General features: G+C 47.6%; 1 protein-coding gene across 1 annotated transcript in view; it reads left to right on the top strand.

Annotated features, from left to right (window-relative positions):
* The window catches only part of UNC45B (unc-45 myosin chaperone B), a 29,326-nt gene extending 4,621 nt beyond the window's left edge, over positions 1-24,705 (top strand). The window contains exons 6-20 of the mRNA XM_055335599.1: positions 2,153-2,320; positions 2,770-2,938; positions 6,096-6,266; positions 8,110-8,281; positions 9,484-9,784; positions 10,579-10,673; positions 10,828-10,975; positions 11,758-11,898; positions 13,730-13,857; positions 14,988-15,054; positions 16,025-16,138; positions 16,486-16,601; positions 17,474-17,591; positions 20,122-20,277; positions 23,292-24,705. Of these exons, the coding sequence (XP_055191574.1) occupies positions 2,153-2,320; positions 2,770-2,938; positions 6,096-6,266; positions 8,110-8,281; positions 9,484-9,784; positions 10,579-10,673; positions 10,828-10,975; positions 11,758-11,898; positions 13,730-13,857; positions 14,988-15,054; positions 16,025-16,138; positions 16,486-16,601; positions 17,474-17,591; positions 20,122-20,277; positions 23,292-23,552 (2,325 nt within the window). The 3' untranslated portion in view covers positions 23,553-24,705. The remainder of the gene's footprint in view (positions 1-2,152; positions 2,321-2,769; positions 2,939-6,095; positions 6,267-8,109; positions 8,282-9,483; positions 9,785-10,578; positions 10,674-10,827; positions 10,976-11,757; positions 11,899-13,729; positions 13,858-14,987; positions 15,055-16,024; positions 16,139-16,485; positions 16,602-17,473; positions 17,592-20,121; positions 20,278-23,291) is intronic.
* The last annotated feature ends 132 nt before the right edge of the window (positions 24,706-24,837 follow it).

The following is a 24,837-nucleotide window of genomic DNA, read 5'->3' as shown; positions in this document are numbered from 1 at the left end:
ATAGACACAGGCAGAGGGAGAAGCAGGCTCCATGCACCAGGAGCCAGACATGGGACTCGATCCTGGGTCTCCAGGATCACGCTCTGGGCTGAAGATGGCGCTAAACCACTGAGCCACCGGGGCTGCCCATAATACCACACTCTTAACCAAATTTGTTGTCCTTTTTCTTTCTTTTTTTAAATGTTCCCTTCTGGTCTTTCTTCACAGGAGATGCCTGGGGAATTTTTGTTAGTTTTATGGTCAGTAAACCATACAATACGCAAATACCTTTTATAACAAACTGTTGTGAGGACATAAGGAGTTGTTATTGATAAATGCACCTGGACAAGTACAAAGCCCTTGACCAGTAGAGTGATGATGGTTCTGGTGGTACTTGCCTGGGATTTTCTCATCAGCCTCCTCCAGCATCATTCCTTCTCTATTTGTTGACTTTCTCCTTCTCTAGCCTCATGAGTTTTTTTCCCCCAACCCCAGCTTTTCAGGTTCTGCTGAGACCTCCTCTTCTGATCTGGAGCCATTTAGGGCATATGTATCCTTAAGGCTTTAGCGTGGGAAGACATTGGGGAACTTTTTTTTTTTTTTAGATTTTTACTTATTTATTCATGAGACACACAAAGAGTCAGAGACATAGGGAGAGGGAGAAGCAGGCTCCCTCTGGGAGAAGCAGGCTCCCCCTGGGATGTGGGACTCCATCCCAGGACCTGGGGACTACGCCCTGCGCCAAAGGCAGATGCTCAACCACTGAGCCACCCAGGCGTCCCAACATTGGAGAACTTTCTAGCTTAACTGCCTAATTTTGGAATCTGGGATGCAGAGAGCTGCCATGACTTGCCTGAGGTCATACAGCTAGCGTGTAGCAGAATCAGTACTCATACCCAGGACCTTCAAGACCCATCTCTTGCTCTCTCTGCCTACCATTTTCCACCTTCCTGAGAACCCCTGTAACTTCAGATTGCCCTGAACAGATAAACAAACAAACCCCAAATGCCAAAACCATATTCAAGAGAAATTTTTAAAGAAAAATAATTCTCCATGAAGGAGCACTTGGGTGGCTCAGTTGGTTAAGCATCTGTCTTCAGCTCAGGTCATGATCTCAGGGTCCTGGCATGGAATCCAGTGTTGGGCTCCCTGCTGAGCAGAGAGTCTGCTACTCCCTCTGCCTGCTGTTCCCTCCTGCTCCTGCAGCCTCTCTCATAAATAAATAAATAAATAAATAAATAAATAAATACTTAAAAAAATTCTCCAAATAAAAACACTTCTACTCTGTTAAAAGATAAACTGAGGCATATTAATAATTTTAAGAGTTTATTTGGGCAAAATGGATTTGGGTAGCACCAAAACAGGAAGTGGTTAGGAGCTCTCTACCCACAGGAACTGGAGGAAAGACTTTTAGAAAAGAGGTGGACACAAAGCCACAAAATTATTTGATTGGCTATAGCTTAAGCAGTTACATTATTTGGGAAAGCCTAGTTGGCTGTGATTGGTTGTTCTTAAGTTTTAATTTTTTTTAAAGATTTTATTTATTTATTCATGAGAGAGAGAGAGAGAGACTTCGGCAGAGGGAGAAACAGGGTCCATGCAGGAAGCCCAACATGGGACTCGATCATGCCCTGAGCCAAAGGCAGACGCCCAACCGCTGAGCCACCCACCCAGGCGTCCCTAAGTTTTGATTTCTTAACTGGGAGGCATTGCAGACTTTGGTTTGGGTTTGCTTACATTAGCTGCTACGGCATTAAAGCCACTCAGTCTAATGCCCTCCTTGTTTAGTTCACTTAACACTTTGATACCTTTTGGTAGTCCTTATCTGTAAGCAAATATACACAGTTTTGTTTTCATGTAAGTGCAATCAGAGTGAACCTCCTATTTGGATTCTGCTTACCAGTGTTTTTTCCCAAGTTGCTGGGTAATCTTTTTTATTTATGAGTTCAGTGGCTGATACATTTCATTGAACTGGCCTCTGTATAAGTTACTTTGTTTCTTCTTTTGAATCATGTTCTTGGGCCACATCTCCAGGAGTAGGACTATAGGAAAAGAATCCAGTATAAAGATGTTTTGAAAATCCAGTCCTTACGCCAGCCCCTGCCCTGGCCCCCGGCCAAGACCTTGGCAGCCATGCCTCCTCCATGACCCTTGTTGTATCCTCCCTCTCCAGGCCGCCAACAACCTCATCGTCCTAGGGCGAGAAGAAGCAGGGGCTGAGAGGATCTTCCAAAACAATGGAGTGGCCCTGCTGCTGCAGCTTGTGGACACCAAGAGGCCTGAACTGGTGCTAGCTGCTGTGCGGACCCTGTCGGGCATGTGTAGTGGCCACCGAGCTCGGGTGAGGGCCTGGGTGTCAGGCTGAGGGTGACACGTGGGCAGGGAGCAGGTGGCATAAGTAGACCCTGATACAAAGTCTAAACTGTCCTTTGCTGATTGCAAAGGCTGTGATAGTTTGCATTTTATCATATAAATCTTCCAAACTCAGTGTGTATTTTACACCTTAAGCACACCACAATGTGGGACTCACCACACTGCAAGTCCTCAGTGGCCCCATATGGCAAATGGTTCCTGTATTGGACAGCCCAGCTTTAAACTGGAAAGAGTTTAAAGAGGCATGGCTAGTGTCAAGGGCCTTCCCAGACCAGAGGCCCCAGGAGGCACTGGCTGCCTGGGTGTATTTCCCTGCTGGAGAGGGAGGATGGGGCTGGTTGTCACCCACTTCCTAACCTGCACGACAGCTGGAAGAGAGGCGCAGGCAGCTGACTGTGGGTCTTGCTGTGGGTTTAGGCCACAGTGATTCTCCATGCGGTCCGGATAGACAGAATATGTAGCCTCATGGCAGTGGAGAATGAGGAGATGTCTCTGGCCGTCTGCAACCTGCTCCAGGCCGTCATTGATTCTCTGGCAGGGGAGGACAAACAAGAACATCGAGGGAAGGAAGAAGCCCTGGTTCTAGGTAGGAGACATTCTTCAGTGTTTTTCAAAGGGGTGAGGGCCGAGGAGAGTCAGGTGCCACCTCAGAAGGCTCATTCCCTATATGTGGAGGTGGCCTGGTTTATTTTATATTTATTTTCTAATTATAAAAGTAATAGAGCAGCAGCATCTTCAATAGCTTAAAAGTGGGAAGCAACTCTAGTGTCCATGCGTGGGTGAATGGATAAATACAATATGGCATATACACACAATGGAATATTATTCAGCCTTAAAAAGGAAGGACATCCTGACATCTGCTACTACATGGATGAACCTTGAGTGCAATAAGCCAGTGACAAAGGCATAAGTACTGTTTGGCTCCACTCCTACAAGGTATCTAGAATAATCTAAATCATAGAGACAAAAAATAGGATGGTGGTCTCCAGGCTAGAAGAGGAGGAAATGAGTTGTTTAGTTTTAGTTTTTATAGGACAAAAACGTTCTGGAGATGGATGGTGATAATGGCAGCACAACAATATGAATGTACTTAATGCCACTGAACTGTATACTTAAAAATGGTCAAAATGAAGGGCACCTGGGTGGCTCAGATGGTTAAGTGTCTTCCTTCAGCTCAGGTCATGATCCTGGGGTCCTGGGATTGAGCCCCAAGTCGGGCTCCTGACCCAGTGAGGAATCTGCTTCTCCCTCTCCCTTTGCCCCTACCTCCTGCTCATGCTCTTTTTTGCAAATAAATAAATAAAATCATTCAAAAATGGTTAAAATGATCAATTTTATTCATGTATATTTTACTACAAGTAGAAGAAAGTAAGAGACTTACTGGAAAAATTTGGAAAAATTTAGAAATATGTAAAGATGAAAAAAACCCACCTATAATTCCTCTCCAGATAATCCAGATTATCACTGCCACATGTGTCTTTCCAGTCTCTTTTTAAAAAAGATTTATTTATTTATTCATGAGAAACACACACACACAGAGAGAGAGAGAGAGAGAGAGAGAGGCAGAGACATAGGCAGAGGGAGAAGCAGGCTCCCTGCAGGGAGTACCATGTGGGACTGGATCCTAGATCCCAGGATCACGCCCTGAGTTGAAGGTAGATGCTCAACTGAGGCACCTAGGCGTCCCTCCAGTCTTTTTTCTATCCATCCACATAAATACCGATTTAACAAAATTGGAATTTGGCTAGGAATAGATTTGTGTTTTCTTTTCCTTCACTAAGCATTATATGAGTATTTCATACCATTAAATGTTCTTTAAAAAGATTCTTTTTTATTTTAAAAATCATTCATTTTTCATTTGTTTCATTTTAAATACATGCACTTATAGACTCAGGCTTTTTCCAGCACATCCAGGTCCTGGGCATGGTTTTAGAAGTTCCTGCTCTGCCTGGGAAGGTTCACTAATAGAAAGCTTGATTTTAAATATTTTCATTATATTCCATTGTATGAATATATCATAATTCACCAATCAACTCTATATCAGTGGAGATTTAGATTGCTCCTAGTTGCATGCTTATAAAACGCAGTTCAGTAGCTATTCTTTACACAAAGTATGCTTGCATTTGCAATTATTTTCTTGGAATAAAATTCCTAGTAATGGGAATATGGGTCAAAGGCTGTGAACACAACTGAAGTTTTCTCTCCATGTTACTTTTGGATTCCTTTCTGAGAGGGTGCATGAATTTGTACTCTTACCAAGTGATGCTGATGGGGGTCCCATCTCCACTCATTCTCCTACCAGATTTGAATACTCTCATTTAAAAAAAATTTCCTATTCATTAGGTAAAAATAACTTCATTTGAATTTTTAAAAATCACTAGTGAGATTGATCATTTTTCTTTATTTTTATTAGCCATTTGGATTCGTTTGTCTTCCAACAACCTGTCATATATCATTACCCTTATTTTTTCTTGGAGTATCAGTGTTTTTCTTATTGATTCATAAGAGCTCTATTAATAACATGAACCTTTGGGAGTCCTGGATTCTTGATGTGGTTCTGACTTAACTGTCGTAATGGTCAGCAAGTCACATTCTTTTTTCTGTGCTAGAACCACTGGAGGGTCCCAAATGGTACACTTGTACAACTGGTGGTTAACTGGAGATGCTGGCCAGGACATCTTGGTTTTTCTTTTTGTGGCATCTCTAGTGGGCATCTTGGGTGTCTGTATAGCATGGTGGCCTCATTCTCAATGGACGAGCCCCAATGTGCAAGTGCTTTTAAGCTGCTGGGTGTGCTCTAAGTCACATGATTGACCCAGGGCCAGAGTGGAAGAGCATCCCCAAGAATGGGAACACTGAAAGGTATGGTGCACTGAGGGCCACAGCTTCCTTGGGAAGTTGAAAGTTGTTGGACATCTCTGCTAAGGAATTCTACTAGATACTGATTTAGGATCCATCTCCTTGTAGCTTCCACCCCACTCTGACCCCAGTTCTGCTCTCTAGAGCCTCATAGAAGAAGTCTATTCTTTTGCCTTCATGACACACCCTTATCTGAAAAACTATCACATCTACCGATGACTTTCCTTGTCCAGTTAGATAGCCTCTTTCCTTCATCAGTCATTCATATGACATGTTTTGGAGATCCTTTCCTTTCTACTCCCTTCCTCCCTCCCCGCCTGCCTTTGAGCTCTAAGCTAGAATGAGAACAAAAATCCCTAAGATGCAGTGAAATCAGACAGGGAAAAAGCAAGAAAAAGCATTTGCCTTTTAATCCCCCAGCGGGCAGGGAAGATCTGGCATCCCATCTGAGGCTTGAATTTGGGCTCCCAGCATGCCTGAATCTGCAGGGAGTAAGATATCTGTAAGGAATATAAATTTCTTTTCTGGAAAACATTTTGTTAAATCAGTTTATTAAAAGCTACATGAAGTGTCCCTGGCTCCCTGCCAATTATGCCTTGGAATAAAGAACTTTCTAAGAACCAGAGCTGTTCAAGGATGGCAGGAGCTGTTGTAGAAGTCAGTGTGCAGCGTAGAGTGGCTAGAGGCCCATTGGGGGTATTGTCTAGGAACCTCCCTTTTTGGGGCTGAGATGGGCAATACTATATCTTCTGGGGAAATTCCAACTTCCAGGAAGCCATGGATTCCATATTTTCAGAACCCTTCTAAAAACCTCTGCCATTCCTGGTCCTATAGATCTGAGTAAGACCCTACTCTCTACTTACCCTTGTCCTCTCCTTCCTCAGACACCAAGAAGGACCTGAAGCAGATCACCAGCCACCTGCTCGACATGCTGGTCAGTAAGAAAGTGTCTGGCCAGGGCAGGGATCAAGCCCTGAATCTGCTCAATAAGAATGTCCCCAGGAAGGACCTTGCCATTCACGACAACTCGCGTACCATCTATGTGGTGGATAACGGTGAGGAGGTGGGAGGGTCTGGGGCTCATTCCAACCTTTCAGGGGGGCACCAGGGTATCTGGCACTGAGCAGAAAGCAGAGGAAGTGTGGCCTTTGCCTAGAACAAGTCTTCGGTCCCACTGAAAAGCTAGGAAAAGGCATTAACACTTAGAAACCACCAACGGGCTGGTGAGGATTTAGATCAAAGCTCAGCTCTGAATTAAGGGCCTGAACACACACAGAAAATGCCCAAACATGCTGGAAAACACCTGGACAGAGTTACTTAACCAATGCAAGCAATGCCAAAGACAAACAGGACTCCACCAACCTTGGGGGAATGTTCCTGAAGTCCCATGGTTGGCAAAATACTTCACAGGCTTTCTAGAAGGGAGAAATGGCATCAAGTGTCCTATATATAAGGCACAGTAACAAGGTTCTAGCAGACAGTCCCTAAATTTGTTGGCTCCAAGATATTACCCACTCTCCCAAATCCACTTTAATTGTTCAGGAGTCATACCTATGGCTTTATCATCTACTATGATAAACTCCCACAGGTTTAAAAACATATAGAACCATCCTTTATTCTAAAAGGTTCAGATTAACTTCCACCCATTTGAAATTTATCCTCTTTTGATATTGCATTTCCTCATTTGGTTTTCACAGATCTCAGCAAAGTGTACTTTAACAGATTACTCTAGCACTTATAAACCTCCTCCCTCAGCACTTCCTTCCCTCCTCCTCCCCAGTTCTGGTCTTCTCTGCATATATTTCAAAGGGTGAATCACAGACCTCTTTCTCTCTGCACTCGGACCTAGGTCCAACCACACAGTTAATAGGTAGGGTAGGTGGGAAGCAATATTTATTACTCAATCAGAATAACATACAACTCAGGGGTGCCTGGTGGCTCAGTCGGTTGAGTGTCTGCCTTCTGCTTGTGTCATGATTCTCAGGGTTCTAGGATGGAGCCCTGTGTCACCCTGCTCAGCAGGGAGCCTGCTTCTCCCTCTCCTGCTTCCCCTGCTTGTACTCTCTCTCTCAAATGAATGAATGAATGAATGAATGAATGAATAAATAAATAAATAAATCTTTTTAAAAAGAGAGAATGTACAACTCTTTTACTTTTTTGGAGCAAACTACCACACCTGTGGTGTCACCACTCTGTCCTTATCGCAACTTCTGTCCTTATTACAGCTTATTTAATCTTCATATGACTGTTCCTTATTCCATTGTGAGTTTTTTGAGGAGAGGATTGTATCTTTTATTTCAGTATTTGCTACCTTAAAGGTGCTAATTTATTTCTTCACTTATTCCTTCATTTATTCAACAGATATGTAAAGACTGAATTAGCCTAATGGGTAATAGGAAGTCATTGAAGTTTATTCAACAGAAGAGAGAAGAGATAATAATAATAAATAGTAAATGTAGCATTTACTAAATAAATAGTAAGTGTTTGTTGAGTGATAATGACATGTCTGGATTGGCCCTAGGCAGTTTCCATACATTATCTCATTGAGTCCTCAAATGCTCTGTGGTAGGTAGTATGGTTCCCATTTTATAGAAGTGAGGCCTGGGGAAGAGAGAATATCAAATAGTATTTGGGGAAGGTTATACATCAACCCATAGAGGGTACATGTGAAAATAGAGGCCCACCCACAATGGGAGGTGAATTGCTCACCTAGGGGCAGAGTCAGGTGCAGAATGCGGGTCTCCCGGCCCCATACCAGTACCCTTCATTCTGGAAAAGCCATGTACTGCCAAAAGATATGCTGGAGAGGAGCTGGTGTTAAGACAACTGAAGAAGAGGGTGTGTTTGTGAGGACAGACCCCAGCAGAGATCTGACAATTGCCATCATCTGTCCTGCAGGCCTGAGGAAGATCTTGAAGGTGGTGGGGCAGGTTCCAGATCTGCCATCCTGCCTGCCTCTGACTGACAACACCCGAATGCTGGCTTCCGTCCTCATCAACAAGCTCTACGATGACCTGCGCTGTGACCCAGAGCGCGATCACTTCCGCAAGATCTGTGAGGAATACATCACGTGAGTCTCCTGGAGGTCTCAGGGAATCATGCTCTGTATTAGTTACCTATGGCTGTATAACAAATCACCCCAAAATGTAGCAAGAAGCTTGAAGTAATAGTAATCATTTATTATTTCACAATATGACCGCAGTTTGGGAGTGACTAGGCTGGGTGGATCTGGCTCTGGGGCTCTCATGAACTGACTGTCACACGTCAGCCTGGGCTGCAGTCATCTGAAGGCCTGCATGCTGGTGCTGGTTATTGACAGGAGGCCTCCATTCCTCCCGGTACGAGCCTGTCCACAGGTAGCTTGAGTATCATTACTGCCTGGTACCCAGAGTGAGCAATTCAGAGAGAACAAGGCAGAAATGGCAATGTCTTCCATTACCTAGCTTCAGAAGTCACACACGATCATTTCCGCCACATTCTCTTTGTGAGAAGCAAGTTGTGAAGAGTGGTCTGCATTTAAGAGGAGAGAGTTAGGTTCTATCTTTTGCACGGAGGGGTGTCAAAATACTTTTGGACTTATTTAAAACCTACCACAAGCTCCTGAGGTTGAAGGAACAAATGTCAGCTTATCAAGGAGGCAGAGAGTGGGCCCTTCTGTGTTGGGGTGGCTGCTGGACTGTCCCACTAGACATCTCAGCTGCTGGGAAGCCCACTGATGGACAGCACTCGCCTCTCTTTGGGACTTCCCTCAGCTGGAGACAGCTGCTTCCTCCTCCCCAGGGCGGCCAGCATCCAATGACCCGTGTGCCCCCCACTCCCACCCCCAGCTGGAAACAACTCTGGAGGGTGTCCCAGCTGTAGCACTCATCATAGGCTGAGGCTTTATGATGACTGAGTTGCAGCCCAGTGCATCCTTCTGCCTCCTGCCGAGGCTTGCTTCCTTCCCTTCTAAAATATGAGCTGATCCCAAGAGCTCTCCCTAATCAAAGTCCTTTGTGTCAGTCCCCATCCATCTGACTATGCTTCTTGGGGGGACACAACCCATGGCATGTCTGTTACATCACTCACCCTCACCATAACTCTGATTAGTAGTACTCTACCGTCAGTTAGATCAAGAAGCTGAGGCTCAGAGAGGGTCAGGGAATCGCCCAAGGTCACACAGCACATGAGTGGTAGATCCAGGACGTAAATTTGAATCTGTCTGCCTCCAAATCCCACATTCTTCCCACCCACCTTAGCCAGTTCTCCTGACCACCTTGTCCTTGATTTTAGGGGTAAGTTTGACCCCCAGGACATGGACAAGAACGTGATTGCCATTCAGACAGTGTCAGGGATCCTGCAAGGCCCCTTTGATCTGGGCAATCAGCTGTTGGGAATGAAAGGTGTGATGGAGATGATGGTAGCGCTGTGCGGCTCCGAGCGGGAGGTAGACCAGCTGGTGGCCGTGGAGGCCCTCATCCACGCATCCACCAAGCTCAGCCGCGCCACCTTCATCATCACCAATGGCGTGTCACTGCTCAAAGAGATCTACAAGACCACCAAAAACGAGAAGATTAAGATCCGCACACTGGTGGTGAGTGTTGGTACCAGAACGTGGTGGGTGCCGGGCCCCAGGGACACCGGATGAGTGAGGCCTGGCTCCTCTCCATGGGAAGCCCATGCTGTGGGGGAGCTTCTGCCCAGCCAGCATTTTCAGAGCAAACTCGAAAAAATCAGTTTGTTTCCCTAATCAGTTTCTCGATGGGACTGATAACCCATTTCAATTTTTCCAGTTTCATTTTATGGCAACTCTTTTCATGGGTCTTTTAGTTTGCTTGTAAACAATTACAGTGACAATTTGAGTCGTTGATGTGTTTTTCTGTTTATATCAATTTTTAAGAAACTAATTATAGCTTCTTCCATCATGAGTTTTCTCTTATGGAAGGCATGTTTTCCTTTTTTTTTTTTTTTTACATTTTCCTAAGAGTACAATTTCTCCCGGGTAGAATTCTGCATATCTGAATTTGTTACCCACGTGGTCTGATTTCTGTGCTGGTTTTTGTGCTAGCATAACTTGCACCATTGCAGTTTCAGGTAAGATTAGTATCGTTTTGTGCTGATTTTCCAAAACAGCAGTGGAGCCAAAATGGTGGCAGCGGAATGGGGCAGGGTAAAGAAGTCCAGCTTCATGAGCATCTGCCCCACCCTGGAAGCCTCAGGGGAGGCATCTTGGAAGAGGTGACACCTGAGCTGAGTTTGGTAGTAGGCAGAGAGGTGTATCCAGGCAAAGACAAAGGGGCAAAGTGTTCCAGCCACAGGGACCTGTTTGAGCAAGGCCCTTTGTATCCAAGTGTGTCTGACTCTAGAAGCATCTCCCTTCCCCCACAGGGACTCTGTAAGCTGGGCTCCGCAGGGGGCACGGACTATGGCCTCAGGCAGTTTGCTGAAGGGTCCACGGAGAAGCTGGCCAAACAGTGTCGCAAGTAAGGGGGTTCGACTTCCCCAGGCCCACCATCTTCTCTCTGGGATGTGCTCTAGTGGATGCCGCATGGTGAAAGGTCCCCCACAGGCTCCCCACTGCCCTGAAATCCTGAGCTCTGGCCCCCTTCCCCAGCACTCTTCCTCTCCTATTTCCAGGTGGCTGTGCAATGCGTCCATAGATACCCGGACCCGGCGATGGGCAGTGGAGGGCCTGGCCTACCTCACCCTGGATGCCGACGTGAAAGACGACTTTGTCCAGGACATCCCCGCCCTGCAGGCCATGTTTGAGCTGGCTAAGGCAAGTGTGGCCCTGACCTCTGGCCTTCAGGAAAGGTCTACTAGATTCAAGCTCATAGGGTCCTCTGCTGAGCCTGAGAAATGGCACTCCTGTGTCTTCATCCAGGCTCTGGCCCTACTGCCGATGTAAACCAGATTGGTTACTTCCCCTGTCTGCCCCTCATTTTACCTGACCATAAAATGGGTGCTCAAGCTAATTCCCTGGTTCTTTTCCACCACCAAAGGGAGGAGGGGAAAGAGGGAGTTTCCACCCAGGGCCAGACCAGAGGTGTTTCCAGTCCCTACCCATCCCCTGCCCCCTATCCCATGGCAAAGTATGTTGGGTTTGGGCGTTTCAAAGAGGCACAGAGCAAGCAGCGCACTCTGAGGGCTCCCCCGCCATGCTCTCCTGGGGTACTGTGGCTAGTGCAGGAGAAATGTCTGCCCACCCTGCGTGAGCAGAGCTAGTTCCTCTTCCCTCTGTGCCACCTGCTATTGTCCAAGCGGGGCTCAAATCAACTCACCCGACAGGTCAGAGGGCCGGCTTTTTTTTTTTTAAGATTTTATTTATTTATTCATGACACACACACACACACACACAGCAGAGGCAGAGACACAGGCAGAGGGAGAAGCAAGCTCCATGCAGGGAGCCCGATGCGGGACTCGATCCCGGGACCCCAGGATCAGGCCCTGCCCTGGGCCCAAGGCGGCGCTAAACCTCCAGCAACCCGGGCTGCCCCAGGGGGCCGTCTTGGAAGCACAGATTTGTTCTAAAGTTTCCCCTCCCGTGCCCCCGCCCCATAACTGCAGACGGCTGACAAGACCATCCTGTACTCCGTGGCCACCACCCTGGTGAACTGTACCAACAGCTATGATGTCAAGGAGGTCATCCCGGAGCTGGTGCAGCTCGCCAAGTTCTCCAAGCAGCACGTGCCCGAGGAGCACCCTAAGGTAGGGTAGGGATGAAGCTGGGGTGGGGGGAGTCTGCGCCACCAGGCGTCCAGAGAGGCAGAACGGAAGGACCGCGACGTCGGGGTGCTGTGGGTGGGTGTGGGAGCATTTGGCAGAGGACGCGGATAGACTGAAGATGATCGTGGTCAATGTCTCCCACTAGGTGGCGCTCGTCCCCCCCTTAGTTTTAAGGGTTTATGCGCCTTGGGGGGGTGAGGATCCAACCATCATGTGTAGTCTGAAAAATCAAATGGGGCCATGATGAACGTTTTGCAATTTATGTTGTTTCATGGACATCAGACAGACAGTATATTTCATGTTTCCAACACTTTCCAGAAATTTCGTTTCCTGGGATATCTGGATTTCGGGATCTGGGTGCTAAGTAGGAATAACAAGGGAGAGAATGGGGCCAGGCAGCAGTAGCCCAGAAGTCACAAATCTCCCTGAGGCCCTCCTCAGTGATTCCCTGCACTCAAGGGTATGCTTTGTCTGTGGTTTGAATTAGAATGCATATACATTGTATTTCCAGCCAGTGGAAGATTGAGATTTTTTTAAATGGTCAAAGAAGTATAACCACATTGGGAGATCTCTGGGTGGCTCAGGGGTTTAGCGCCTGCCTTTGGCCCAGGGCTGATCCTGGGGTCCCGGATTGGTCAGGTTGGGCTCCCTGCATGGAGCCTTCTTCTCCCTCTGCCTGTGTCTCTGCCTCTCTCTCTCTCTCTCTCTCTGTGTGTGTCTCTCATGAATAAATAAATAAATAATCTTTAAAAAAGAAAAAGAAATATAACCACATTGCAAAACAAACAAAAATGTAGACCCCAGAGAAAAGGAAATGACCTCCCACCAATGACGTCATCTCCCTCTGACCACTGTCAGTGTCTTGGTACGCACCCTATGTTACTTAGCAGAGACTGTTTTTCTCCGTGCATCTTTTTTCTTTTCATAGTTAAAATGTTTTATGCCCGATTTTGGGGAAATGCTTTAGGTGTTTTCCAGATGGCTATGCCATTCTTTTTTAAAATGTATTTTTATTTTTTAAAGATTTTATTTATTTATTCATGACAGACACACACACAGAGAGAGAGAGAGAGAGAGAGAGAGAGAGGCAGAGACACAGGCAGAGGGAGAAGCAGGCTGCTATCCCAGGACTCCAGGATCATGCACTGAGCCAAAGGAAGACAGACACTTAACTGCTGAGCCACTCAGGGGCCCAATTTTTTTTTTTAAGTTTTCGTTTAAATTCCAACTAGCCAGTATACAGTGTAATATTAGTGTCAGGAATAGAATTTAATGATTCAGCATTTCCATACAACACCCAGTGCTCATCACAAGTGCCCTCCTTAATCCCCATCACCTGCTATGTCATTCTCTGAATCCGTTTTTAAAGCTGCATACTGTTTTATGCAGGCAAGGCTGTATAGCATACTCTGCTGCTGTAAAGTTCAAATGTGGCTTCTAGAAATCAACCACAAATGCCAGCCCCTTCCCACCCACTTCGAGAATTATCTGTAGGGACTGTTCAACCTTGGGCCTAACTTTGGGTTTCCCTCACAACCCAATCCATTGTTATGTCAACTTTATCTGCTCTCTATCCTCTCCCCCTCCTGCCTAAGCACCCCCACCCCCACCCCCACAATGGAAAGTGAACCTTTTGCAAAGTTCTTTTTGGCACGTAAGGTAACATTCACAGGTTCTGGGGATTAGGACATGGACTTCTTTGGGGGCCATTGTTCAGCCTGCCACAAGCAGTTAGAAATGCACCACCTTTAGTTCCAATACAGATTGGCCTGGTGCCAGGTCCTTCCCCACAGCCACCCTTTTGTCTCCCCAGGACAAGAAGGACTTTATAGACATGCGTGTGAAACGGCTTCTGAAGGCTGGTGTCACCTCTGCACTGGCCTGCATGGTGAAAGCGGACAATGCCATCCTCACTGACCAGACCAAAGAGCTGCTGGCCAGGTGGGGCTGAGGGGATAGAGGTGGCAGGGGAGTAAATGAGTGAATGAGCCATTGTGGGGGTCTGGAGAGGAGATGAAAGAAGATGGATATTGGAAACTGACATGGCAGGGCACCTGGGGCTCAGTCACTTGAGCGTCTGCTTTTGCCTCAGGTCATGGTCTTGGGGGCTGCAATTGAGTTCCATGTCCCATCAGGCAGACTCCTTGCGCAGTGGGGGATCTACTTCTCCCTCTGTCCCTCCCCCTGCTTGTGCTCCCTCTTCCTCTTTCCCTCCTTCCCTCTCTCTCTCAAATAAACAAAATCCTTAAAAAAAAAAGGAAAGAAAGAAAGAAAAGAAAGAAAGAAAAGAAAAGAAAAGAAAAGAAAAGAAAAGTGACATGGCAGGGCAGCTCATCCCTGGTGGATGAAAGGAAGAGTCACTGTCCATCCTGGTTACCTGGTTCCCAGGCCCTGTGTGGGACCTGCTATTCCAAAGATGAAAGGCACAGTTTCTGTGTAGTGTGATGGAGAGGCAGACAGGCTCACAGTTAAAATATGATGCAGTAGGGGAAATGCAGAGGGTTGGTTGGGGTCTGAGTAGTGACACCCACCAGCCAGACTAGAGGTAGGTGGAAGGGCAGCCAGGAAGGCCTCCTGGAGGAAGTGACAAATCAGTGGAGCCATGAGGGGAGAAGAGGAACCACCCAAATACAAGAGAGGAAGGGTTCTGGGCAGAAGGGACAGGATCTACAGATACTGAGGACAGAGGGAGAAGGTGTGAATGAAATGGGGTTCTCCTGCAGTGTTCTGGAATGTGGAGTGCACAGGAGGAAGTGATGCCAGTAAGACCAGAGAGGGGAAGAGGACCAGATCACAGAGGTCCTGGAGTGCATCCATGTTGAAGATTTTCTCCTGGTTGATGGGCAGCAAGGAGCCATTTGTTGCCTCCCCACATAGGGATGGGGTGGCTCTTTGCAGCCCCTCTTGGCTTCACTCTCTCCCCAGCTCCTTCTATCCATGGCAGTATCCAGCCAAGGTGGCTAATGCCGGGACAGGTACAGAACTTTCCAGGGCTTCACTGGGTCTGACTGGCTGGCCTGCTGATGCCTGGGGAGGGTGCACATTATGTGTCCTTTATCCTTGCCTTACAGGGTATTCCTGGCACTGTGTGATAACCCAAAAGATCGAGGAACTATTGTGGCTCAAGGTGGTGGCAAGGTAATTGGTGGGATAAGGTTTGCCATCCTAGAAGGTGATCCACTGGGGAGAAGCATGTGTGCACATGCACACGCTCTTTGCCTGGCCCAAGAATAATGCACCCCTTGCCCCAACCCAGCCTCCTGGAATACTGTCTTTCAGGTATCTCTCCTATCTGCTCATGCCTCAAACCAACTTCAGCCAGATTTTATGGTTTGTCATGGGATTTACTGTGGGATCCCTTTCTTTCTTTTTTTAAAGAATTTTATTTATTTATTCATAGAGACACACAGAGAGAGACAGAGGCAAGAGACAGGGGCAGAGGGAGAAGCAGGCTCCGTGCAGAGAGCCTGACGTGGGACTCGATCCAGGGTCTCCAGGATCACGCCCTGGGCTGCAGGCGGCGCTAAACCACTGTGCCACCTGGGCTGCCCCTGTGGGATCCCTTTCATCCTCCTTGCTATTGGAAGGAAGCATGGTACAGATGCACAGACCATAGACTTTGCTGTAGAACACGTGTCTTTGAGTCCTTGCTCATTCCTTTTTTAGATGCATAACTTTGGGCGAATTACTCAATCTGCCTGAGCCAGTTTCCTCATGTATGAAATGCGGGTGGGGAATCACACATTTACTCTGCAGAATGTCACAAGGATTATAGAAAATACACTTAAAGTATTGGCTCATAGTAGGCCCTCAATAAGTGGCTGCTGGGATGATTAGGTTTGCCCTAAGTCAGGGAGTAAAAAGTCAGTGTGTTGATCCATTTATTTTCCAAAAACCAGCAGGGTGGTTGAGTGGCGGAGAGTGTAGACGAAGACATCCAAGTATGCTGGGAAGCTGGAGGAGTAAATCCATGATTCTGTATTTAATCATTCTCTGTGATACTCAGGCTTGCTTATGTTGCAGAAGCAGACAACGGCTGGAAAGGAGGGAGGGGAAGAGAGGCCTCTGGATGTCTGTGACAGAGAAATGACTGTACCCTCTCTTACAGGCACTTATTCCCCTGGCTTTGGAGGGCACGGACGTGGGCAAGGTGAAGGCAGCCCATGCCCTGGCAAAGATCGCCGCTGTCTCTAATCCGGATATCGCCTTTCCAGGGGAGCGGGTGGGTGCCGGGGTGGGTGGGATGGGGCAATGCTCCTAGGGGTCTTTCCCCTTGTTGCCCTAACCCCTGCCTGGGAGGGGGCATGGTGTGGTCACAGAGAGGGCAGTGAATTGGTGGTGCCTGGACTCTAGGCCTGGCTCTGCCCCTGACTTAGCAGGGCTGTCCTCTTAGAAACTCAGTTACCTTGTCTGGAAAGTAAGGGAAATAATCCTACCACTCAGGGTCATTATGAAAGCTGAATGAGTGGGTGGGCAAGCATTTTGGAAATTCTAGAGCTGGGCACTGAAATTTTAGGGTCTGGGGGATCATAGTCTCTGCCTGACCCGCTCCCTGACCCCTCCACGCAGGTGTATGAGGTGGTGCGGCCCCTCGTGAGTCTCCTGGACACACAGAGGGATGGGCTCCAGAACTACGAGGCTCTCCTGGGCCTCACCAATCTGTCTGGGCGGAGTGACAAACTCCGGTGAGTGGGGTGGGGAGGGAGCAGGGGTGGAGAGAGGTGCCCCAGGAAAAGTTTGGTGGAAATTTCAGATACACCATCTGTGCTTCCTGCTGAGGACAGGATCAAAGATGACGGGTAGAAACTGCAGTGGAAGGAATTCGAGTTAGCACCTAGTGAATGTATGAAGGCAAAGGAGATGACAAAGACACTTCTTTCTGACTAAAGTATTAAAAAAGATACCTGGGGGAGAGGTAGGGATTCCTTCTTGGGAGCAAAGGGGTAGTAGAGAGAATTGGGTTGAGATTCTTTCAGTTGCAAAAAACTCAACTCCCGACTGGTTTAAGGATAAAGGGAATTTAATGACATCTAAATAAAAAGTCTGAGGTGACCAGATGCAGGTGTGGCTTGATGCAGGCGTTACAAAGCTTCCCCACTTTCCTACTTTCTTTTCTTCTCTACTCTCCCTACTACTCCCCACTTTCCTACTCCCATCCACTTCTCCTGCCTGTGTTGTCTTAGTTCTCAAACGGGGTCTTCCCCTCTGCCATGAACACAAGGGTCGCTCCAGACTTCATATCTTCTTGGCTTCATGTCCAGCAGGAGAGAGAGAAAGAATTTCTCTTCTGCAGCGACAATACAGAAGAATCTCCAGCCTGGTGACGTGTTCATCCCAGACCCTATGGCTATGGCCAGGATGTTATGGTGTCATTTAGTTTACACCCATTGATGCCCTTCCTGGATCTGGTGGTAGGATTGATGTCATCCAGACTATGCTGGCTGAGGATGTAGGAGGGAACCACCAGCAGGGTGGAATGGCCCTTGGGTGGCCCAAAATGCCAAATGCTCACTACAGAGGACTCAGTGGCCACCCTTCCCCAACTCTCATACTCTAGGCAGAAGATCTTTAAAGAGAAAGCCTTGCCAGACATTGAGAACTACATGTTTGAGAATCACGACCAGCTGCGACAGGCGGCCACTGAATGCATGTGCAACATGGTGGTGAACAAGGAGGTGAGGTGGGCTCGGGACGAGGGTGGGGAACAATCTCCACAAGGAGAGTCCAGCCACAGGGCAGGGCCTGGCATGAGATTGGGGGTTACAGTGGTATTAAGGTAGCATTTTGCCAGAGAACCCAGGAACCCCCAAATCTCTCCTGGATTACAGCCCCCTTCCTGTAGGGACCCTGAGAGGAATATATGTACCAAGGAGACCAAGGAAAACATACAAAGTAGTATTATTCCAAGCTGCGGCTTTGACCTCTCGCTTGAGCTGGGTGAGATGGAAGGTACCATTTCCCTAAGTTATTTGTGTCTGAATAATTTCATAGCAGAGAAGGATGTAAGACCAAGGCCTCTTCAAGGCCAGGAGAGGCTAGGCCACTTACATTTTTCGAAGTTCCACCTATATAAAAAATTGAGGAAAAGCAAACACAGATACAAACAATTTTAGAATATTTTAAATGTTCATATTTAATGAACAGTTGCTGTTCCGATGGAAACTGCAATGCACTAGAATTATGTTCTTCGCAGAGTAATTACAGGATTTATAAAAATAAAATGAGTTCAGAACATGCCAATGGCTTCGTGGTCCTGCAGTGGGGATAAGTGATAACCAGGTGGTGAATGAATGTCTTCTTCTTTTCATCCTGCCAGAGTACTGTTATGGCTGTAGGCACAACCTCATCTGAGGTATAGGGCCAAATCTGGATGTGATGCCAAGTGGTCCTCCTGGGCCCTCATGTATGAGACCGCTTTCTCTCAATTCTTTTTTTTTTTTAAGGCTTTATTTATTCATGAGAGACACAGAGAGAGGCAGACATAGGTAGAGGGAGAAGCAGGCTCCTCAAGGGGAGCCCGATGTGGGACTCCATCCCAAGACCTCGGGATCACAACCTGAGCCAAAGGCAGATGCTCAACTGCTGAGCCACCCAGGCATCCCTGTTTCTCTCAATTCTTAACTCAAGGTCTTGGATCTTTCCACTGGTATAGGATGAAAACTCAACCTATGAAAGCCTGTTGAAGTTAAATAGATCAATCAGTCAGCCAATCAATCTAAACAGGACCTCCCAGGGAGCTGGCCTGAGGCTGGCCCTGGTGGCAGCCACGTGGGAAAAGAGACTGTGTCCAAAGAAAGAGGAGGGAGAACGAGAAGGGGGAGCAGGCTTCTCCTGGGAACATCAGCTGCTACAACAACCAAAATCAAAATCATCAGTGGTCCCAACCCGAACAGAATTTCATTTCTCATTCATCTCACTTCTTGCCTATGTTTGGATCCAGGGGCTTGCTTCCAAGCAATGACTTGGGATCCAGGCTTCTTCGACCATCAAGAACTATCCCCCACTTCCCTAAAAAGAGAACTGTCTCCCTCTCTGCCACTCTGGGAGTGGGTTCCATGTGAACGGGGAGAGAGACCATGGGAAAGGCACCTACCTAGAGTACTCCGCCATGGTGCCTGGAGTGACACATATCACTTTCTCTCATGTTCCATGATGAGAACTAGTTTACAGCCACATCTACATGTGAGGGGTGGGGAATGTAATCCTTTTGGGGTAGCTGCCTCCTAGTACAACTGTGCCCTGTGTACTGACCATCTCTACCATGCTCTCACCGCTGAGGACCACTACTCCAGCATCAGGGGGATGCAGGTGGAGATTTATAACCTGGGCAGCTATGATCGACCTTTGATCCTTTTAGAGCTCCACTTCTAGGAAACCCAAGCTAACAAAATGCCCTCCCCCTTTTTTTTATTTATTTACGATAGTCAGAGAGAGAGAGAGAGAGAGAGGCAGAGACATAGGCAGAGGGAGAAGCAGGCTCCATGTACCGGGAGCCCGATGTGGGATTCGATCCCGGGTCTCCAGGATTGCGCCCCGGGCCAAAGGCAGGCACTAAACCGCTGTGCCACCCAGGGATCCCCAAAATGCCCCTTAAATTTGACCAACCAGATTTTACTGTGGAGCCGATGGTGGGGGGATCGGTGAGCTCCGAGACATGTCAGAACCCTGGGCTCTAGGAGGCCCTTCCCTTGGCTTAGGGTCCTTGGGAAGCTCATTCCTTCCCTGCTGAATGGTACAGCAGTTCTCACTCCGTCTCCTGCTCTTGCTCAGCCATTGTGCCTTCAGGGACTGCAAAGTCATTTTATGGCAGACTCTGGAGGCCCATCTGTTGTGGGAAGGACATTTCAGTCTACCCCCGAAGGGAAGTGAAACACAGACCTTGGGGCGACATCTACCATTCAGGAGTCCGTGCCTGCCCTTTCCCCTGGTGTGGACAGCTGAAAGCAAACAGGAGTGGTGGCACATGCTGTATGGAGAATCTCCTGCTCTCTTTAACTTTTTAGCTGGAGGAATTTATAGACCTTTCTCTAGCTAATCAGAGGAGACTTTCTGGGGTGGTGGGGGAGGCTTCGGTGGCAAGCTGCTCAAGGGAAAGCTTGGAAGAATCTTGGGTCAGAGAACATGGCTTCAGATGCCTCTTTCCCTCTCCAGGCTGGCAGGTGGGGGCATTTGTCTCTGAGCCCTATACTTGCCTCCCTCCCTTAGGTACAGGAGAGGTTCCTGGCTGATGGGAATGACCGGCTGAAGCTGGTGGTGCTGCTCTGTGGGGAGGATGATGACAAGGTGCAGAACGCAGCCGCAGGGGCGCTGGCCATGCTGACAGCAGCACATAAGAAACTGTGCCTCAAGATGACCCAAGTGGTGAGAGCGGGCCCCGGGGGCAGCAAGGGGACTGCCTTGTGTGATCCTCTGTGGGGAGGCCAGCTTCTGAGGTAACACCTCCCTGGCCCCTGGATATCTGTTTCTATCACCTTGGAAGGAGAGTCTATACTATCTGGCTCCTTACATCCATTATTGGGACTCTCCACGTGAGCTAACTCAGGTCCCTCCCATGTACTCTCACCCACTGACTTTGGTGATGCTTACAGTTCATTACTTCAGAATGATGACAAGGATGGCCACAATACTAACTACTGCCTGAGCTCCCCGAGAGGAACATGGACTCGGTTGGGGTACCATAAGGAGCTTGTGGTTTGGCAAAGAAATGGCAGATTCTCTTACATGAACGTGATGATCAGATCCTTTGCTGGATCTGTGGCTGTCTCAGCAAAGTGGTTTGCACACCATCACAAACATGGCAGTGCAAAGTGAAAATGTCTTTATTTCACCAAACACCAAACTGAACTTAGTTTATGGGCATCCTTTCCACTGAAGACAAAAAAATGTAAGCAGCTCAAGTCAAATGTACTCAAGTCTACTTTAAAGGCAGGCTCTTGTTTATTTTTTAAAAATATTTATTTATTTGAGAAAGAGAGAGAGAGAGAGAGCTTGAGCATGCAGCGGGGAGGGGCAGAGGGCGGGGAGAGAGAACCTCGAGCAGGCTCCCCGCTGAGCACAGAGCCCAGTGCAGGGCTTCATCTCTTGACCCTGAGATCACAACCTGAATAGAAATCAAGAGTCAGACACTTAACCCACTGAGCCACACAGGTGCCCCCTGGCAGGCTTTTTTGGATAGTCAATTCAAGGTGGTGTGGGTGTGTGTACGTCTGTGTTTGTGTTTGCATGTTCGCACATGCCTTCTCTAAGATCCACGGGTGCTAATACTGTCTGGCACCAGAGAAGGGTCTCTGTCTGATGTAACTCATCTTGGTTGGTCCTTGGGTTTTAGCATTTTCCCCTAAGGCAAGTCTCTCAAAACTGTAAGTCACCTGGACGGCTGGCAAAAACACTTTCCCTAGATCTTCTGAATCAGTAGATTGGAGGTGGGGTGCTTCTGGCCTTGTGACTATGCTTTGAAACCACTGCCCTAAAGTAGCCTCTGCTGAAGTAACTGGTCACATAACTTCGGTCAACAGGCTTCTACAGGCCCTCTGTGACTCAGCCACTTACCAGACTTAGATGCTGCTCTAAATGTTTACGTTTATTAAGTTCTTCCATCCTTTTGACAACCCCATGTGGTAGGTATAGTTATTTTTTTCAAAAACATATTTTTAATTTATTTATTCATGAGAGACACAGAAAGAGAGGCAGAGACATAGGCAGAGGGAGAAGCAGGCTCCCTGTGGGGAGCCTGATGCGGGACTCGATTCCAGGACCCTGGGATCACAATCTGAGCCAAAAGCAAACGCTCAGCCACTGAGCCACCCAGGAGTCACTGGCAGGTATAGTTATTTTATCCCTGTTTACCAGAGAGGAAAACTGAGTGCAGAGAAGTAACTAGCTCAAGACCACACTGCCAGGGAATTGGGCAGGGATTGGAATCCTTCGGGATTGCTGACCCTCTCCTAGTCACTTCTTCCTTCTTCCTGAGGGCCTCTGAAATCTTGGCTACATTTCTGTGCCTGGAAGCAATGGCACTGGACCTGTTATCATTTACCTGTCAGCATAAAACCTTCCCCTGAACCCTACCACGCTAGCTGAATTTTGATTTTCCTTTTCTTGGGGTGGGAGACTTGGTGCAGTGTTTAAAAAATTTGCTTAGAATCCAAAAAACCAGTAATTGGTCTTTTTCTTCCCTTCTGTGTCTGTCTCCCCATCTGAGAGTGGTGCATGTAGAAAGCTGTCCCCGTTGACAAATGGAGGGTGAGGTAACAGGTACGAGGAAGCAAAGGGGGAAATCCTTGGATTAGTACCTAAAATCATCATCTCTGTCCATTTCTCCTTGGTGAGTTCTCACCATGCTCCAGCCCTCGTGCTAAGCTCTGTCCACGCACCATATCACTAAATCGTCACAATGTAAAGAAGTAGGTAGACCTGAGGACAGAGGAGCTCCCGAGACCTGGAAAGGTTAAAAAACTTATCTAAGGCCATATTTGGTAAGTGGCTAAGCTGGGACCTGAACACTGGTCTCTCTGACTCCAAAACCCGTACCAGTAACTGTTCTACTCTGCTGTCCATGTGTGTCTGCTGAATCTCTGAAAGTCAAGCTCCCTGGTTCTAGTCTTAGCTCCAGTTCTGTCTTTTGGGATGATCAGATGGTCTGGAGTCCTGTCTTCCCTATGTATCATAGTTGAGCAGCTTCACAACTGGCAGTGGAGAAGAGGGAATGGAGGAGGGATGGAGGAGAGGCTGCACTCCTAACTCCAGTGTTTTTTTTTTTTTTAATTTCTTTTTATTGGAGTTCAGTTTGCCAACATATAGCATAACACCCAGTGCTCATCCCATCAAGTGCCCCCTTCAGTGCCCGTCACTCTCCTGACTCCAGTTTTAATTCCAGTTGAAGTCAAAGCTGGTGGAGTGCAAGCCCAGGGCATGCCTGGAGCTCATGTCTCTAAGGGCCCTTGGGTTGGCAGAAGCAGGCATTGCCCATGTGCTCAGGGTTAGAATCCTCCTTTCTGAACACTTTCCATCCCCTTCCAATAAGGCATGCAGTGGGCCTGTCCCTTTGCTTCTCCAGATGCTTAAAAAATAAATGGATGTGTGGGTGTTTATTCTCTACTATTTTTAGATGTGTGATCATAGCTGAATTACCTCCCCTCCCTTCCTTCTCCTCCACTTGTAAAGTGAAAAGGATTGGATTATGTCAGGTTCCTTCTAGTTTTCTGATTCCCACCCTGGCTCTGCTAAGGAGGTGGGCATCTGCCACCTGGTCCCAATGGGCTCAGATAGGCATATGCTGAGTCCCATACACATTACCAGATACGTGCTTGCCTTCTGTTTCTTTCTGTCCTTCCACTGATTTCTCTAATCCTTCTTTATGTACCTCTCCCTTCCAGACAACTCAGTGGTTGGAGATCCTCCAGCGGCTTTGCCTGCACGACCGACTATCAGTCCAACACCGGGGCCTGGTCATTGCCTACAACCTGCTGGCAGCCGATGCTGAGCTGGCCAAGAAGCTGGTGGAGAGTGAGCTGCTAGAGATCCTGACTGTAGTGGGCAAACAAGAGCCAGATGAGAAGAAGGCTGAAGTGGTTCAGACAGCCCGGGAATGTCTCATCAAGTGCATGGATTATGGTTTCATTAAACCAGTGTCTTAGACAGGGGCCCACAGGGATGCTGGGGCTGGTCCTGTACTATGAAAAGTCCTAAGCTGGGAACTCAAGAAGTGTCAGTTCAGCTAGAGATCTTAGAAGTAACAATGAAGTCTCCATATAAAAGAAAGACTTGAGTGTCCCCTGAGTTGTCGACCTTCCCCTTTGCCCTAGGAAAGTTTGGATGTTTCATTGGTTCTCTTGCTCCCTGTCTCCTTTACATCTGTCATGTTCCAGAAATTCTTAGAATAATTTTCATCTGTGATTTGGAAGACAAGTTGGATAATTCATTCTGTACCCATTCCAAAGGCCAGGATAATGGGCTGAATTCTTTGTATTTTGGAAAATGGATTGTGTGGTAAGGTAGGATCTAACAGGTGTATGAATATAAAGGTTAGTGTTATTGTATCTACATGTTGAGCTGTGCTGGTTTTCAGAGACAGAACACTTTTCATTATAGCTCCCTAAATGGAAGTAACCCCAATGTCCAAAGAAAATGGATAAATTGGCATTACTGAAATTGCAATTTCCTCCAAGGAATGGCATCCATCTGGCCTCCTTGTATTTAGGAAACATTAAGGATTCTGGGCCGGAAAGTGGGCAGTGGTGAAATGAAGAAACTTCTGTACATTGGGGTTCCAAGGCAGATTGGAGGGAGGGTGCTGTGAGAGCATCAGCTGGACTAAATTGCCTGGGAGCCCCCACTATGTGTGTAGTCTGCAGGAGGCATGGGTTCTATCAGCTTTCAGAGTGCAGCCTGCTCCCCTGCCCTTTGTCTTTGCCTTCTTGGGCCCCTTGGAGTTCTGGCAGGGCACCTGGCACCGAACCTGGCACCACAGGAGTGCCCAGGAAATACTTGCTTGATTTTGTTTTCCCTGAGCTCCCACACCAGTGCCTTTCACCATCTATAGTCAAATCCCAGCTCCCTGGAGGGGCTAGGAAACTCTGCCTTTGACATATTCACTTTAAGAATTTCAGCAATGGGAACCCCGGGTGGCACAGTGGTTTGGTGCCTGCCTTTGGCCCAGGGCGCGATCCTGGAGACCTGGGATCGAATCCCATGTCGGGCTCCTGGTGCATGGAGCCTGCTTCTCCCTCTGCCTATGTCTCTGCCTCTCTCTCTCTCTCTCTGTGACTATCATAAATAAATAAAAAAATTTTTAAAAAAAAGAATTTCAGCAAAAAGGACTCCTGGGTGGCTCAGTTAAGCATCTGCCTTCAGCTCAGGTCATGATCTCAGGTCCTGGGATTGAGCCCGAAATCAGGCTCCCTGCTCAGCGGGGAGTCTACT

This window comes from Nyctereutes procyonoides, unplaced genomic scaffold (genome assembly GCF_905146905.1).
Source record: "Nyctereutes procyonoides isolate TBG_1078 unplaced genomic scaffold, NYPRO_anot_genome, whole genome shotgun sequence".
In the NCBI taxonomy this organism is placed as follows: domain Eukaryota; kingdom Metazoa; phylum Chordata; class Mammalia; order Carnivora; family Canidae; genus Nyctereutes; species Nyctereutes procyonoides.
This window is presented reverse-complemented; position numbering and strand designations above follow the sequence as displayed.